Source organism: Nicotiana sylvestris, chromosome 2 (genome assembly GCF_000393655.2).
Source record: "Nicotiana sylvestris chromosome 2, ASM39365v2, whole genome shotgun sequence".
NCBI classification, from domain to species: Eukaryota; Viridiplantae; Streptophyta; class Magnoliopsida; order Solanales; family Solanaceae; genus Nicotiana; species Nicotiana sylvestris.
Window position 1 is genome coordinate 181,745,644 of NC_091058.1, and position 16,532 is coordinate 181,762,175.

General features: G+C 40.6%; 1 protein-coding gene across 1 annotated transcript; it reads left to right on the forward strand.

The window, feature by feature from the left end:
* The first annotated feature begins 6,276 nt into the window (after positions 1 to 6,276).
* LOC138886030 (uncharacterized) lies at positions 6,277 to 6,672 on the forward strand. The gene has a single exon (XM_070167053.1). The coding sequence runs from the start codon at positions 6,277 to 6,279 to the stop codon at positions 6,670 to 6,672; it is 396 nt and encodes a 131-aa protein (XP_070023154.1).
* Positions 6,673 to 16,532: the final 9,860 nt, after the last annotated feature.

Genomic DNA, 16,532 nt, shown 5'->3' on the forward strand with positions numbered 1-16,532 from the left:
AGTATTGACCCTGCCAGAGGGTAGAGAGGGATTTGTGGTGTATTGTGAAGCTTCGAGGATTGGCCTTGGGTGTGTTTTAATGCAACACGGAAAGGTTATAGCTTACATTTCTAGGCAACTCAAGAATCATGAAAAGAACGATCCAACTCACGACTTAGAGCTTGCGGCAGTGGTGTTCGCACTAAAGATTTGGCGACATTATTTGTATAGGGTCCATGTGGATGTATTTACGGACCACAAGAGCCTTCAATATATTTTCAAACAAAAGGAGTTGAATCTAAGACAGAGAAGATGGCTAAAGTTACTCAAGGACTATGATATCGAAATTCTCTATCACCCAGGAAAGGCCAATGTCGTGGCGGATGCTCTTAGACGGAAATATATGGGATGTTTGGCTCATCTGGAGGCATATCAAGGGTCGTTGGCCCGGAAGGTTTACCAGTTGGCTAGTTTGGGAGTTTGCCTTGCGGACTCTAATAAAGGAGGAGTGATTGTGCAGAATAGGGCTGAATCATTATTTGTAGCAGAGGTCAAAGAAAAGCAATATAATGATCTATTAATAGCATAGCTTAATAAGGGGATTTATAAACACAAGACCGCAGCTTTTTCCTTTGGCATGGATGATGGTACCGTACGGTACCAAGGCCGCTTATGTGTTCCAGATATTGATGGCTTTCGGGAAAGGATCATGGCCAAAGCTCACACTTCCAGGTATTCCGTACACCCAGGTTCTACGAAAATGTATCATAATCTCAAGGAATTTTATTGGTGGAGCAACATGAAAGGGATATGGCGGACTTTGTGGTAAAGTGTCCGAACTATCAACAAGTGAAGGCAGAACACCAAAGGCCCGGTGGATTGACTCAAAGCATAGAAATTCCAATGTGGAAATGGGAAATGATCAACATGGATTTTGTTGTAGGGTTATGGCGCACTCCGCGCAAGTTCGACTCAATTTGGGTAATTATGGATCGACTAACAAAATCAGCGCATTTCTTACTAGTTAAATCTACCGACACAGCGGAATAGTACGCTTAGTTGTATATCAAAGAAATTGTCAGGTTGCATCGCACTCCAGTCTCAATCATTTCAGATCGAGGGGCTCAATTCATGGCCAACTTTTGGATGAAATTTCAGCAAGGTTTGGATATGCAAGTAAATCTTAGTACAACTTTTCATCCTTAGACCGACGTGCAAGAAGAGCGGACTATTTAGACGCTTGAGGACGTGTTGCATGCTTGTGTTCTTGACTTTAAAGATAGCTGGGATGATCATTTTCCACTCATAGAATTTGCTTATAACAACAGCTTCCATGCTAGTATCCAGATGGCACAATTTGAGGCATTGTATGGTAGGAGATGTAGGTCTCCCATTGGGTGGTTCGAGGTTAGAGAAGCTGAGTTGATAGGGTCGGACCTCATGCATCAGGCTATAGAGAAAGTCAAGATTATTAAGGAGAGGTTGAAAACTACTCAGAGTTGCCAAAAGTCTTATTCGAACGTTCGTCGAAGAGATTTGGAGTTCAAAGAATATTATTGGGTATTTTTGAAGGTTTCTTCCATGAAGAGCATCATGCGGTTTGGAAGGAAAGGAAAATTGAGTCCGAGGTATATCGTACCAGATAGAATCATTCAGAGGATCGGTCAGGTGGCATACAAGCTTGAGCTACCACCCAAGATGTCAATGGTACACCCAGTCTTCCATGTGTCTATGTTGAAGAAGGTAGTGGGAGATTCGTCCACTATTGTGCTAGTTGAAAATTGAGGTTAATGAAGAACTGTCATATGAAGAAATTCCAGTTGCCATTCTTGACAGGCAGGTCCGGAAGTTGAGAAACAAATAAATTACTCCGTGAAAGTTTTATGGCGAAATCAGTAGGTTGAAGAAGCCACTTGGGAAGCCGAGGAAGAAATGGAAAGAAAGTACCCACATTTGTTTGTATAGCCATGTAATAGTTTCTATGAATTTGGTCCCTATGAGCTTTGTATCACTTGATCAGTCGATGTAAAACTGTTCCCTTTTGATTATATATTGTCTATGGGGTCGTGGTTAGTGTGATTATAAATTATGTCATGTCAATAGATTGTGTATATACTATTCAGATATGTTTCTAGGGCTCTCTGGCATGTGGATGGGCCTAGATACAAAGGAAACTCTGGCAAAATTTCTGGAAATTTAGGGAGTTAGCCAAATTTGTGGGTTGTTGGTATGTGGTGTGAAGCTGAAATTGCCTAAGTTGTTGATAAGTGAATCTTGTTCCATATTCATGGACGAATGATCTTACATGGGGGAGGATGTAAGTCCCCGTGAAATTTCTACTCAAAAACCCGAAATCTCGTAGTGCCAAGTTGAGAACATCTGTTAGAACTGGCCTGTGCATTAAAAGTTAATGAAGAATGTTTTTCAAAAGAGCACATTTCTGCGGCCCATTATGCGACCGCATAACAGCAATACGGGTCGCATATCTATCGCAGAGTGAGTCAGTATGCTGGCTAATTTTGAGGTCAACTATGCGGCCAATTATGTGATTGCATAATCGATATGCGGGCTGCACAGTCCTCGCATAACCTCCTTGGAATTTTTGCGAAGGGCATTCTGCGGTGCATTATGTGACCACAGAACAGGTATGCGGACCGCATATTAGTCGCATACGCGGGCAGTACATTCAAGTGTAAGGGCTACTTTTGCGGTCCCTTTTGCGGGCCGCATGTCAGTTATGCGACCGCAGATTGAGTCGGGGCTCCTATTTTCTAACTTTTAAAACCCGACCACATTCCATTAAAAACACCCCATTAGACTGTCTTGTGCCATTTTCTACTATATTTAGAGTGAGAGAAAGAGTTCTAGAGGGAGAAAATGATCCTCACTAAGTCACAATTAAATTCTTGCCCAAATCTTTGAAGATTATCAAGTAAAGTTGCTAAACCTTCATCCTAAGAGGTAAGAACTTGTACCCTAACCTTTGATTTTGAAATTAATACTAGAATAGGTAATTAACAAGTGGGTTCATGGGTATAAGGATGGATTTTCTTGCATGCATGTATAATAAAGCGTATGGGAGATTATGAACTAAAAATGTAACAAATGGGGTGTAAGGTGATAAAAACTCTCAACAAAAAGGGTCTTAAAAATCATGATGCGCACTTAGTGCTTGACAATGTGCCCAAATGAGCTAGAATCTTGATTATCTCTCTAATTCTTGGTTCAACTTGTAATTCTCATAAAAAAGATCGAAATTGCTAGAAGTTCCGAAATTATTGTAAGAATTTAAGGAAATCTCTATTAAGGTATGTATGGCTAAAACCCCCTCTTCTTAGAAATTGAGCTCCCATGGCGTCCATATGAATGTTGTAAGTCGAAAATTTATAGATGTAGCACTTGTTATTTCAAGTGAAATGGTGTTGCTAGATTATATATGGAAGGTGTGTTTCAATGTGCACAATATGTTGTTCTTAGTAAATTGAGAATGTATGAAGAATGTGAACTATGTGCTAAAATGCCTAGATTCAAAGTCAAGTTTAAATGAGATTGCTATGCCATACTATGTGAAATTCTCTCTATGCTTACAACTTGAATTGCTCTTGTATGTGCCTATTTTCTCAAATTGCAAGGTTAATGTTGAAAGTAAAAATGATGTGAAATGTGGGGGAAAAGAGTTTGAATATTGAAATGTGGCCTAGTGCCAAGTATGATGTGATAATTGAGGCCCCAAGTGCCTATGAACTGATATATGTGAAATAAAGATTGAAATGAGATGATTGACGAAAAAGGAAAAATGTCTTGGTAAGACGGCCTAGCTGATCGGGTCGTGATCGGATGCCATGCTACATGCATGGTGGTATTGTGCTGATATTGAAACCAAAAAGTGAGAATGAATTTGTGACTGAGGTACATGTCTCAAATGAGGCAACCTAGCCGATTGGGTCGTTATCGAACTCTGCACAAGAAAGCGGTGGTATTGTGAATGATGATGCAACAGTATGAAATGTCCCCACCTAAAGATGGAAATTATGGGAAAGCTATGTGAACCCTTTTATTTGATGATGTGGTGATTGTTTGAAGCTTTGTTAGTCTTTATGATTTCTTTATTCTTGTATGGTTGTTCTTTCTAATAAGATGGTGTTTAGTTATACATACTAGTACTATTCCATAGTACTAACGTCCCTTTTGTCGGGGGCGCTACATCTTTTGAATGGATGTAGGTGGTTCCATAGCAGATAGTGTCGATCGCAGGTAGCGGAGCATCCTCCTCTCAGAAGTCTTGGTGAGCCCTTTTCCTTTAGGGGTTATGTTGTACACCTTTTGTTATAAATTTTCACTTTTGAGGTATAGACGGGGCCTTGTTGCCGGCATTATCATAACTGTCTTTTATATCCTTAGAGGCTTCGTAGATGTTTTGTGTGGGATTTGTACGGGTATTGGATGGGTTACTAGACTATGTTGTAATTCTAAACTCTTGCTTCCTCTAATTTGTAACTGTATGAAATTTTGGAAACTTAACTATGGTTTGAGGATTGTAATATAAAATGAACTAGCAATGTTTCATGTACGATCTTTCCTACGGTCTAATTTAAATGATAGCATGGTTTTCTTGATCATAGTGAGTAGGGTAGAAGGTGTCAAAATGGCTTGCTCAGTTAGGTTCACTCGATTGAGCATCGGTCGCGCCTCCTGAGGTTGAGGCATGACAAACTTGGTATCAGAGCCTAAGGTTTTAAAGTGTCCTAGGATGTCTCGGAGTCGTGTCTATTAGAGTCCTTCTTATCGGTGTGTAGTCGACCACATCTATAAGTTGGAGGCTACTTGGGCATTTAGGAATAACACCCTTCTTTGATATTCAGGAACGTGCGGCAAAACTTGTTATGAAACTATTCCCCCTCTAACTAGTGCATTCTTTCAAATTTCAGTACATGGCACCAAAGAAGAAAGCCAGAACTGGCCAAGGAGCCAATGCTTCCCCAGGAGCGGCAGTCGATTCCATAATTGATGATGTGGGTGAGAACCCGATAGGTGAGGACATTTCCCCGACTACTACACTGCCTGGTTCTACTACACCAGTTCTTACATATTCTGAGGGTGTTACTATCCTTCCCATTGATATTCATGTTCCGCCTCCAACCCCAGCTTCTGGTTCCGATATCTCTGATGGGAATCTTAGGGGAGCTATCCAGATGCTGACTCAGCCAGTGGCCTCTCAGGCCCAGAGGTTAAATGTTACACCCAGTTCATCTAGCCAACAAGGGGATTCCACCAGTTCCAGGGTGAACAGATTTCTTCAGCTAGATCCTCCAGTGTTTACGGGTACAAATCCAGAAGAGGACCCTCAGGATTTTATTGATGAGATGCACAAGCCCCTCAGGGTTATGTGTGCAACTGAAACAAAGGGAGTAGAGTTGGCTGCCTACCGTCTAAAAGGGGTGGCCTATTCGTGATTCGAGTTGTGGGAAGATTCCCGTAAGGAAGGGATCCCTCCAGCGAGGTGGAACGAGTTTGCCGATGCCTTTATAGATCATTTCCTGCATGCTGAGACAAGGGCAGCCTGTGCAGTAGAGTTTGAGAATCTGAAGCAAGGTAGCAGAAGTTTGTAGGAGTACCACATAGAGTTTGTCCGCCTGTCCAAGTATGTTATTCACATGTTGCCCACAATGGAGGCCAGGGTGCACCGGTTTGTTCAGGGCCTTAATCCTTTGACTATTAATGAGGCTTCTATAGCTGCCTTGAATTCTGACATGAATTATGGGAAGATGGTGGCATTTTCTCAGGCTATAGAGAACGATAAACTAAAGAACAGAATGGAGAGAGAGGGTAACATCAAGACACGGTCTACGGGCAATATGGGAGAGTCACTAGGTAGGGGAAGATCAGCTTTCCGGGGAGGATTATCAGGGCCGTCCCAGTTTGTCGCAGTCTTCAGTCAGTGCACCACCATCAGGGCCCAGCCAACAGCAGCAATAGAGTCGTTTCAGTCCCAGTCAAGATAGCAGGGGACCCCACCAATAGGGTCGGTCAGGAGGGAGATCCCAGCAACAGCAGAGGTCCCCGTGCCCCAAGTGCGGGAAGATACACTCAGGGATTTGCTACATGGAGTTACCCATATGTTATGGATGTGGGATGAGGGGCCACATTCAGGGACATTGTCGTGTATCCCGCCAGGGTGCGGGTAGGGTCACAACACAGCCATCCAGTACAGAAGTTGCTATATCTCTAGCACCCGCGGGGCGTGGTGTAGATAGGGGTGGTGCGTAGTGTTCAGGAGGACCCAACCGGTTCTATGCTATGAGTGGTCACAAGACTACAGAGGCTTCTCCAGATATTGTTACAGGTATTTTGACTGTCCAATCTCATGATGTGTATGCACTTATTGACCCCGGTTCCACCTTGTCCTATGTTACCCCTTTTGTTGCTATGGAATTTAGGATAGAACCGGATCAGCTTCATGAGCCATTCTCGGTGTCTACTCCGATTGGTGATTCTATTACTGCTGCTCGAGTTTATAGAGGTTGTGTTGTTACGGTGCATGGTAGGGATACCATGGCTGATCTTATTGAATTAGGGATGGTCAATTTTGATGTAATAATGGGAATGGATTGGCTTTATTCATGTTTTGCCAAACTTGATTGTCAGACTAGAACTATGAGGCTTGAATTTCCTAATGAGCCCGTTGTTGAATGAAAGGGAGATAATGTAGTGCTAAAAGGTCGGTTTATTTCTTACCTTAAGGCCGCAAAAATGATCAAGAAGGGGTGTATCTAGCATTTAGTTCGGGTTACGGACATCGATGCCGAGGCACCTAGCCTTGAGTCTGTGCCAGTTATGAATGAATTTCCAGATGTCTTTCTAGATAAGCTCCCTAGGATCCCACCAGACAGGGAGACTGATTTTGGGATCGACGTGATGCCAGGAACGCAACCTATATCAATTCCACCTTATAGAATGGCACCGGCAGAATTGAAGGAATTGAAGGAACAATTGAAGGAATTGTTAGAAAAGGGTTTCATCCGGCCGAGTGTGTCACCGTGGGGTGCACAGGTCTTGTTTGTAAGGAAGAAAGATGGGTCGCTCCAGATGTGTACTGACTACTGGCAACTCAACAAAGTCACAATCAAGAATAAATACCCTCTATCAAGGATAGATGATTTGTTTGATCAATTGCAAGGTGCTAAGTGCTTCTCAAAAATTGACTTGCAGTCCGGATATCATCAATTGAAGATAAGGGAGCAGGATATTCCAAAAACAGCTTTTAAGACCCGGTATGGGCACTTTGAATTTCTGGTGATGTCCTTCGGGCTAACAAATGCCCGGGCCGCTTTCATGGATCTTATGAATCGAGTCTTCAAGCCTTTTCTAGACTCCTTTGTGATAGTGTTCATCGATGATATTCTTTTGTATTCCCGAATTCGGGAGGACCATGCTGACCATCTCAGGGCAGTTCTACAGACTCTTTAGCAACATCAATTGTATGCAAAATTTTTGAAATGTGAATTTTGGCTTGAATCTGTCACGTTCTTGGGTCATGTCGTCTATAGGGAAGGGATTATGGTTGATCCTCAAAAGATTGCAATAGTAAGGAATTGGCCTAGACCTACCACTCCAATAGAGATTTGCAGTTTCTTAAGTTTGGATGGGTACTACTGAAGATTTGTGGAGGGATTTTCTACACTTGCCTCTCCGTTGACTAAATTGACGCAGAAAGCAGTTAAGTTCCAGTGGTCCGATGCTTGTGAAAGGAGCTTCCAGGAATTGAAATCAAGATTGACTACCGCTCTGGTATTGACCCTGCTAGAGGGTACAGAGGGATTTGTGGTGTATTGCGATGCTTTGAGGATCGGGCTTGGGTGTGTGTTAATGCAACACGGCAAGGTTATAGCTTACGCTTTTAGGAAACTCAAGAATCATGAAAAGAACTATCTAACCCACGACTTAGAGCTTATGGCAGTGGTGTTCACACTAAAGATTTGGCAACATTTTTTGTATGGGGTCCATGTGGATGTAGTTACAGACCACAAGAGCCTTCAATATATTTTCAAACAAAAGGAGTTGAATCTGAGACAAAAAAGATGGCTAGAGTTACTCAAGGACTATGATATCGAAATTCTCTATCACCCAGGAAAGGCCAATGTCGTGGAGGATGATCTTAGCCAGAAATTGATGGGAAGTTTGGCTCATTTGGAGGCATATCAAAGGTCGTTGGCACGGGAGGTTCACTAGTTGGCTAGTTTGGGAGTTCGCCTTACAGACTCTAATGAAGGAGGAGTGATTGTGCAGTATAGGGCTGAATCATCGCTTGTAGCAGAGGTCAAAGAAAAGCAATACAATGATCCATTGTTAGCACAGCTGAAGGAAGGGACTTTTTAACACAAGACCACAACTTTTTCCTTTGGCATGGATGATGGTACCCTACGGTACCAAGGCCGTCTATGTGTTCCAGATATTGATGGCCTTCAGGAATGGATCATGGCCGAAGCTCACACTTCCAGGTATTCCGTACACCCAAGTTCTACGAAAATGTATCATGATCTCAAGGAAGTTTATTGGTGGAGCAACATGAAAAGGGATGTGGCGGACTTTGTGGCAAAGTGTCCGAACTGTCAGCAAGTGAAGGCCGAACACCAAAGGCTTGGTGGATTGACTCAAAGTTTAGAAATTCCAATATGGAAATGGGAAATGATCGACTTGAATTTTGTGGTATGGTTACCGCGCACTCCGCGCAAGTTCGACTCAATTTGGGTAATCGTGGATCGACTCATGAAATTAGCGCACTTCTTGCCAGTTAAATCTACCGACACAGCGGGACAATATGCTCAGTTGTATATCAAAGACATAGTCAGGTTGCATGGCACTCTAGTCTCAATTATTTCAGATCGAGGGGCTAAGTTCACGGCCAACTTTTGGAAGAAATTTCAGTAAGGTTTGGGTACGCAGGTAAATCTTAGTACAGCTTTTCATCCTCAGACCGACGGGTAAGCAGAGCGGACTATTCAGACGCTTGAGGACATGTTGCGTGCTTATGTTCTTGACTTCAAAGGTAGCTGGGATGATCATTTGCCACTCATAGAATTTGCTTATAACAACAGCTTCCATGCTAGTATCCAGATGTTACCATTTGAGGCATTGTATGGTAGGAGATGTAGGTCTCCCACATTTGTTTGTATAACCATGTAATAGTTACTATGAATTTGGTCCCTATAAGCTTTGTATCACTTGATCAATCTATGTAAAACTGTTCCGTTTTGGTTATATATTGTCTGCAGGGTCGTGGTTAGTATGGTTATATATTATGTCATGTCAATAGATTGTGTATATACTATTCGGATATGTTTATAGGGCTCTCTGGCAGGTGGATGGGCCTAGATACTAAGGAAACTCTGGCAAAATTTCTGGAAATTTAGGGAGTTAGCCTAATTTGGGGGTTGTTGGTATGTGGTGTGAAAATGAAATTGCCTAAGTTGCTGATAAGTGAATCTTGTTCCTCATTCGAGGACGAATGATCTTAAGTGGGCGAGGATGTAAGGCTCTGTGAAATTTCTACTCAAAAACCCGAAAGATCATAGTGCCAAGTTTAGAACTATTATGTGCATTAAAAGTTAAGGAAGAATGTTTTTCAAAAGAGCGTGCTTCTGTGGCCCATTATGCGACCGCATAACAGCAATGCGGGTCGCATATCTATCGCAGAGTGAATCAGTATGCTGGCTAATTTTGAGGTCAATTGTGCGGCCAATTATGCGATCGCATAATTGATATGCGGGCCGCATAGTCATCGCATAACCTCCTTGGGATTTTTGCGAAGGGTCGTTCTGTGGTGCATTATGCGACCGCAGAACAGGTATTTGGACCGCATATTGGTCGCATACCCGGGAAGTACATTCAAGTCTGAGGGATACTTTTGCGGGCCGCATGTCAGTTATGCGATCGCATATGCGACCGCAGATTATGTCGAGGCTCCTATTTTCTAACTTTTAAAACCTGATCCCATTCCGTTAAGAACACCCCATTAGACTCTCTTGTGCCATTTTCTACTATATTTAGAGTGAGAGAAAGAATTCTAGAGGGAGAAAATGATCCTCACTAAGTCACTATTAAATTCTTTCCCAAATCTTTGAAGATTATCAAGTAAAGTTGCTAAGCCTTCATCCTAAGAGGTAAGAACTTGTACCCTAACCTTTGATTTTGAAATTCATACTAGAATAGGTAATTAACAAGTGGGTTCATGGGTATAAGGATGGATTTTCTTGCATGCATGTGTAATAAAGCGTATGGGGAGATTATGAACTAAAAATGTAACAAATAGGGTGTAGGATGATAGAAACTCTCAACAAAAAAGGTCTTAAAGATCATGATGCACACTTAGTGCTTGATAATGTGCCCAAATGAGCTAGAATCTTGATTATCCCTCTAATTCTTGGTTCAACTTGTAATTCTCATAAAATAGATCGAAGTTGCTAGGAGTTCCGGAATTATTGTAAGAATTTAAAGAACGCTCTATTGAGGTATGTATGGCTAAAATCCCCTCTTCTTAGAAATTGAGCTCCCATGGCGTCCATATGAATGTTGTAAGTCGGAAATTTATAGATGTAGCACTTGTTATTTCAAGTGAAATGGTGTGGCAAGATTATATATGGAAGGTGTGTTTCAATGTGCACAATATGCTGTTGATATCCAATTTTTCCCTCTATGTTTTGAATATGCATAAAAGCCTTCAAAATAGCATATATATCCATACATAAGCATGCCCAAGGGTTTTATTATTTTTTCCATAATTTTAAGGTTTAAATTGATTTATTTTCTCCCCTTTTATCCATTATATCCCAATAATTATTTCCCAAATTATTGTTTAAAAGCTAAATTGCATATAATTGCAATGTTAGCCCATTTTTAGATATAATTATGTTTATATGCTTAAAATTGGATCCTGTATTTTTAAATTGTTAATTATGCATTTTAAATCATTTTGGTACCTTAATTTATTTTACTGAAATTACCTACTATTTTTATAAATCAAATAAGGGAAAATTGGCTATTTAAATAACAGCCAAATTTTGCTTTCAATTATAGCCAAATTTGGACCCCATTTCCTGCCCAATTTCACACCCAAATCACCCGACCCATACCCTATTAATCCTTACCCAAACCCGAAACCCACCTACCTGTTTTAATCCTGGCCGTTGATCTCCCAAATCAACGGTCCAAATAATTCCTTTCCTTTTTAATTTTCAAACGACCCCTAACCCTAAGTCTCTTTTCCAAAGGCGCCGCCTTCAGATGCTCTCTCATCTCCACTCTTCTCTCAAACCTAACCCTAGACTCCTCCATTCACCTCCTTCTCCGGTCATCTCCAGCGACTATCTCTCAAACCCCAAGCCTCCAATGGTCACTCTCATCACTTTGCTCATCATCTCTAAAGCATTCAAGGGTCCTAGGCCATTCCGATTTGGACCTAGGGTTTCTGATTCTGTTGTTCGAGGCTTCTCTGGTGTGATTTTGGGCAAAATCACACTATGTGCGTTATGATTTATGAAGTTACAACAGGTTCTTTCGATTTCTACCTAGGTTTCCTTTTGAAACCCTAACTCTCTTCTGGATCTCTCAGATCTGTGTTATTTTCATGCTTTAAACCTATTTCCTTCTATGATTTGCATATTTTCGAGCTTTGTTCTGAAAGATCCTCTAGTCTAAACCGTTCTTACTTTCTTTGAAAACTAGGGTTTTCTCGGAATTCTTTCTATACCGGTTTCAACTGATTTCTTTATGGTTAAACCTTTTTCCCTCGTTTATCTTGATCGATTCTATGTTCCTACTGCTTTTTAACTCAACTCTATTAAAAGCCCTAATTTTTAAAAAGATTTTCTTTACTTGATTCTATATGTTCGCATGATTTTCTTACTCTGTTTCTGTGTGTGAGCATGATTTTCTTCATTTTGGTTCTGTGTGTTAGCACGATTCTCTTTGCCTGGGCGTTGTGTGTTAGCATAACTTTCTTTTCCTTGGTCTTGTTAATTTCTCGTTGTCACAATGCTTAAAATATGTCCTGTTGAATCTCTAGCCTACTTACATCACCTCTATATGACTGTGCTTGTTTATCTCTTATTTCTTTCTGCCTATATAATTGACCTTGTTTTGTTTGCTACTTCTATTCATTCATCTCTATTTATATGTTGAAACACACAGAATCATGGACCCTCATGATTGATTCTAATTTTCCTTAATTGTTGGTAATTGAATGATTTTCCTTCAAGGCCCTAGAATTCTACTCGTCTATTTGAATTCACTAATTTTATTATATTATTTACTATGATTCTTGGTTTTACTTAGTCTTTCCTTAATTAGGTCTTTCTGAATTTGGTCCTAATCAACTACTTTATGCCTAATGGACTCTGGCTCCTTTCCTTGTTTAATTATGCACTGATTCCTCCTTTCCCCTTATATGGTACTAAATCTTTCTGTTTGACCTTGATTCCCCTAACACAAGGAAGTACTTCCTTGATTCTCTAAGTGATTGATTTTGAGTTCTTAAATTAGTATACTGCTATGTTTTTACCTTATTCCACTACCTACTTTCAACTACAAATACCCTAAGGCTTTCACAAACGACACATACTTGGCTTCCAAAAAACCCCTCTCTTATTTAAAATCTCTATGTTATTTTATTCCTATTAGGCGGCTGCAAGCCAAGGTTAATCATCTGTGCTCTTTGATTCTTTCATTCTGCTTACTTCTATCTTCACTGGTATGTCCTAGTTTAATTTACAGCCACAACAACAACATGCTTCTTTTCTTGTTTCAGTTTCTTTATTTCTAGCCTGCTTTTACTTATGGTTTTGTTGTGGAGTTTGTAGCTAAACATACTAGTATAACTCCCCTCCCTTTAAGATCATGTATTCCCTTATGTGATTCAACATGTCTGGACAATTGTTTTCTTTTACCTACTGTGCATTTACCATTTTGTGAATCCCAAATCCTTATTCCCCTCTAAGTGTTTATGTTTCTCATGACTGGTTTGTGATTATGCCAGTGTCAAGCTATATCTGAGCATGTCTATACCAGTCCTAATACTCCTGCTGGGGTCATGTGTCTACAGGCAATGTCTGTGTATCCCCAAACCCCTTAACCCCTGTGTGATTACTGAATACATTTAGATTCTGTGAACTTGTTGTGTGTGGTCTTATCCTGAAGTGTTTGAACTCTGTTTACTACTCCAACCTCTTTCAAACAACCTCTATCGCTTTACTAATTGCTTTCAAAACAGACCTTTAAGTCCAGTCTTTAATAAACTTCTTTCAAACATGTGTCATGCACTTTCACTCTACTCTTAGTTAATAAGTTCTACCCTCTCTAGTATGTGTACTGCCTTGGGATCCTCTTGAGAACCTTTGGAACTCTGGCATACTGAGGCTGACTTTCCACACTACATTGATTTAATGCTTGCCTACTAAGTCTAGGTGTAAGCATTGCCCGGGGTCCTTGAGACCCTTAGGGAACTTTGATACACCTAGACCCTAATTTGTTCGTGGAAATGAGGTTTGAAAGACCATTGGAGGCTTTGAAAAACTTGGGCCTGATTGTAGTCTCCTTATAGAATAGCTTCTTAGTTTTCTATTTCATTTATGTAATTCATTTGTTGGCCTGTAATATTTTGTAAATAGATATTCGGGTTAATTTAGTAAAAGGGGTGGGTAGATGTATACTTTGTGGGGTAATATGGGTAGAAATCATGCTCTTAGGATTTTACTTTCAAATCTGCCTGCTTTACTCAATAGAAAACATGTTCATAGAGTGTGACTCTTGTTGAATCTGATTTCATTTTGCATAATAGACATCATGTCTATAGGTTTTCACTTTTAATTTCATTTGCATCAAATATAAACCATGTTCATAAATCCTGCATTTGTCAGGTTAGAAACCATGTTTCCAAGTTCCAAGCCATCATGTTTTAAATCAATTCAAGTATAGATACCATGCCTATAAAACATAATTCCGATTCAATAAGTTACTGCAAATTGCCTAAAACCAGTAACACGCCTAGATACCATGCCTATAGGGACTTCTACTTGCAATTATGTCTGGTAATCTAATTAGCCTAATGAGTTGATTTTATCTCACCTAGTTTACTTCTTAAAACTGGCCTTATCAAGCGATAACTCTCTAATACCGGTCTTTTCATAATTTCTTTAATTCTGTTAGATATTCTGCCTATAGGTATTGAAAGGTTCTATTTCAAAAACTTGTCTGTTTCTACAGTAACATAGACACAATTCTGCATATAGGCTAGCCTTAGGGAATTTTCAAAACTTGCATTTCTCTGAAGCTGTTTCTGTCACTCGACGTCTCTGAATTCTAATAAGCTTTTAAAGAGGAGGTCCTAGGCAGCTAATAATGTTATGACTTTTGTATCTGAAAGTGGTTTATTTCTGCATAATCACTTAGAAATCCTTCTTTAGGACTTTGATTACTAAAGACCTTACTTGTGGTTGAGTCGTGCTGCATGCATGCTTGTTTGCGGAGGAAACTATGAGCCTTTTACTTTCTCTCATTATGTGAAATTCCTAGATGCTTTTTGATGGTTGCCTTTAGAGTTTTGCCTTTAAATCCTTAGGGTACGTCTAGAACGACCTATAGGTAGAGGTCCCAACTCCCTCTGGGACTATTAAGAAGGGACGAGTAGCAGCACGCAATAGGAATCAATGATCAAACACTCGCTTTGCTTGACCAATAAGGAGATGGGAAGGGTAGAAATGGGATATGATGACTGTACGTTAATGTCACGTGTAGCCCCTCATTGAGGAGTGTTTACCGGACATTGAGTGGGGTGATCCTATAAGATAAACAACCTAGGACCCCTTCTTACCCCAAATCCTCTCCTTATTTAAAACTTTGTTTGTATAATTTGTTCAAACCTTTCATTACTTGACTTGTTCAATGAGCTTTACAACTTACTTGTTTATATGGACTAATTTGTAAATATACGTTTGGTCGGGACCCACAGTTGTGGACCAAGAGGGGTGACTAACACCTTCCCCTCGAGGTTATTTCGAGCCCTTACCCTAATCTCTGGTAATGCAAACCAACCCAAGAGTTAATTTCTCTAAGTGTCGTAACGCACCATAATCCGTTAGGTGACGACTCTTCAAATACCTAATTTCCAAAAGAAAACGAGTCATTACACCTCGTGAATGTCGAAACCCGGACCTCCCTCTGCAAGGATGGAAAAAGGGGGCGCGACAGCATGGCAACTCTGCTGGGGATATCTTTAGGCCCTTACCGTAGCAAACTTATTTTTACAAATTAGTCCAAGCATGCTTATCCCATACCCTGCTCCCTTATCTGGATTTAATTGTCTTTTTTTCAAGCATTTATGATTCTTTTATTACCCTGAAAACTGACTTGTCTCTTTATTTTCCTTTTTTATGTAACTATTTTTTTAATTATTTAAATGCTGTATTTATTTTTCCTACGTGAAATACTTGCCTACATGTTATTAACTGCTGCATAAATCATGTTCCACATCATATTCCACTCGTGCATCTCAAATCCTATAGCAACTCTTTAATAAGTGGTTGCGCTCTTCCTATTTGTTACCCTTAAATTCAAAAAAGCTTATTTGCCATAAAACCAGCCGATCAGCGGTGCAGTCGACGGTTCTGTGCCTTCCCCCCAAGTTGTCCGCTTGAGGGTACCAGTCTAAAACCCCATAAAACCATACTCTGTTTAAATTGTGCATGCATCATTGTCAAACCTAGTTAGATCAGTTATGTTGTCCACATAATGATCCTTTAAGATAAGCCTTATCCAAAGTCCATCGGGTTTTCCATAATCCCAGCGGACGCAATCACGTTCTGTGCATTAATTTGGAGAACTAAATGCCGATATACTGATCGTAAATATATAAGTAGTCGAGTCCGGTGGGGGTAAGGCCTAACCCTTTTGTTTTGTAGAAAATGAGGCACGAAGTCCCTAGATTCGGTATGGTTAGCAATATCTCTCCATTGTTGCTAAATTGGTGGGAAGATCTTTCCTCACGTGACAAGAAGCATGTGAAAAAGTACCTGGGTAATTTGCCTTTCCCTGCAAGATATTGAACCAAACAAGAACTGATTGAGGCTGCCACCCTATTCTGGGATAGTGAAAGAGCCATGTTCCGATTCGGCGACATAGAAATGACACCGCTCCTAGAGGTAATATGAGGGTTTGCCGGTTGGCTTGGGACAGTCCCGGGCTTTTGATACCAGAAAATCGTACAGGCAGAGGATTTTTGAAAATGATGGGACTGAAAAAGAATGTCGACTTAGTGTGGCTGAAGGACTCCTACATACCTTTCGAATATCTCTACGAGAGGTATAGCCACAGCAAGTCCTTCCGCACTTATCATGATGAGATCGCCCTCACTTCACTGGGTCACATCCACCGTAGAGTGTTCATGTTCATCGTGTGCTTTCTGGGGATGATAGTGTTCCCAATGGAAAAGGGAAGAATCCACACCAGGTTGGCCATGGTTGCCAAAACTCTGATGGAGGGGATTAATGGGCAGACGTGTACCA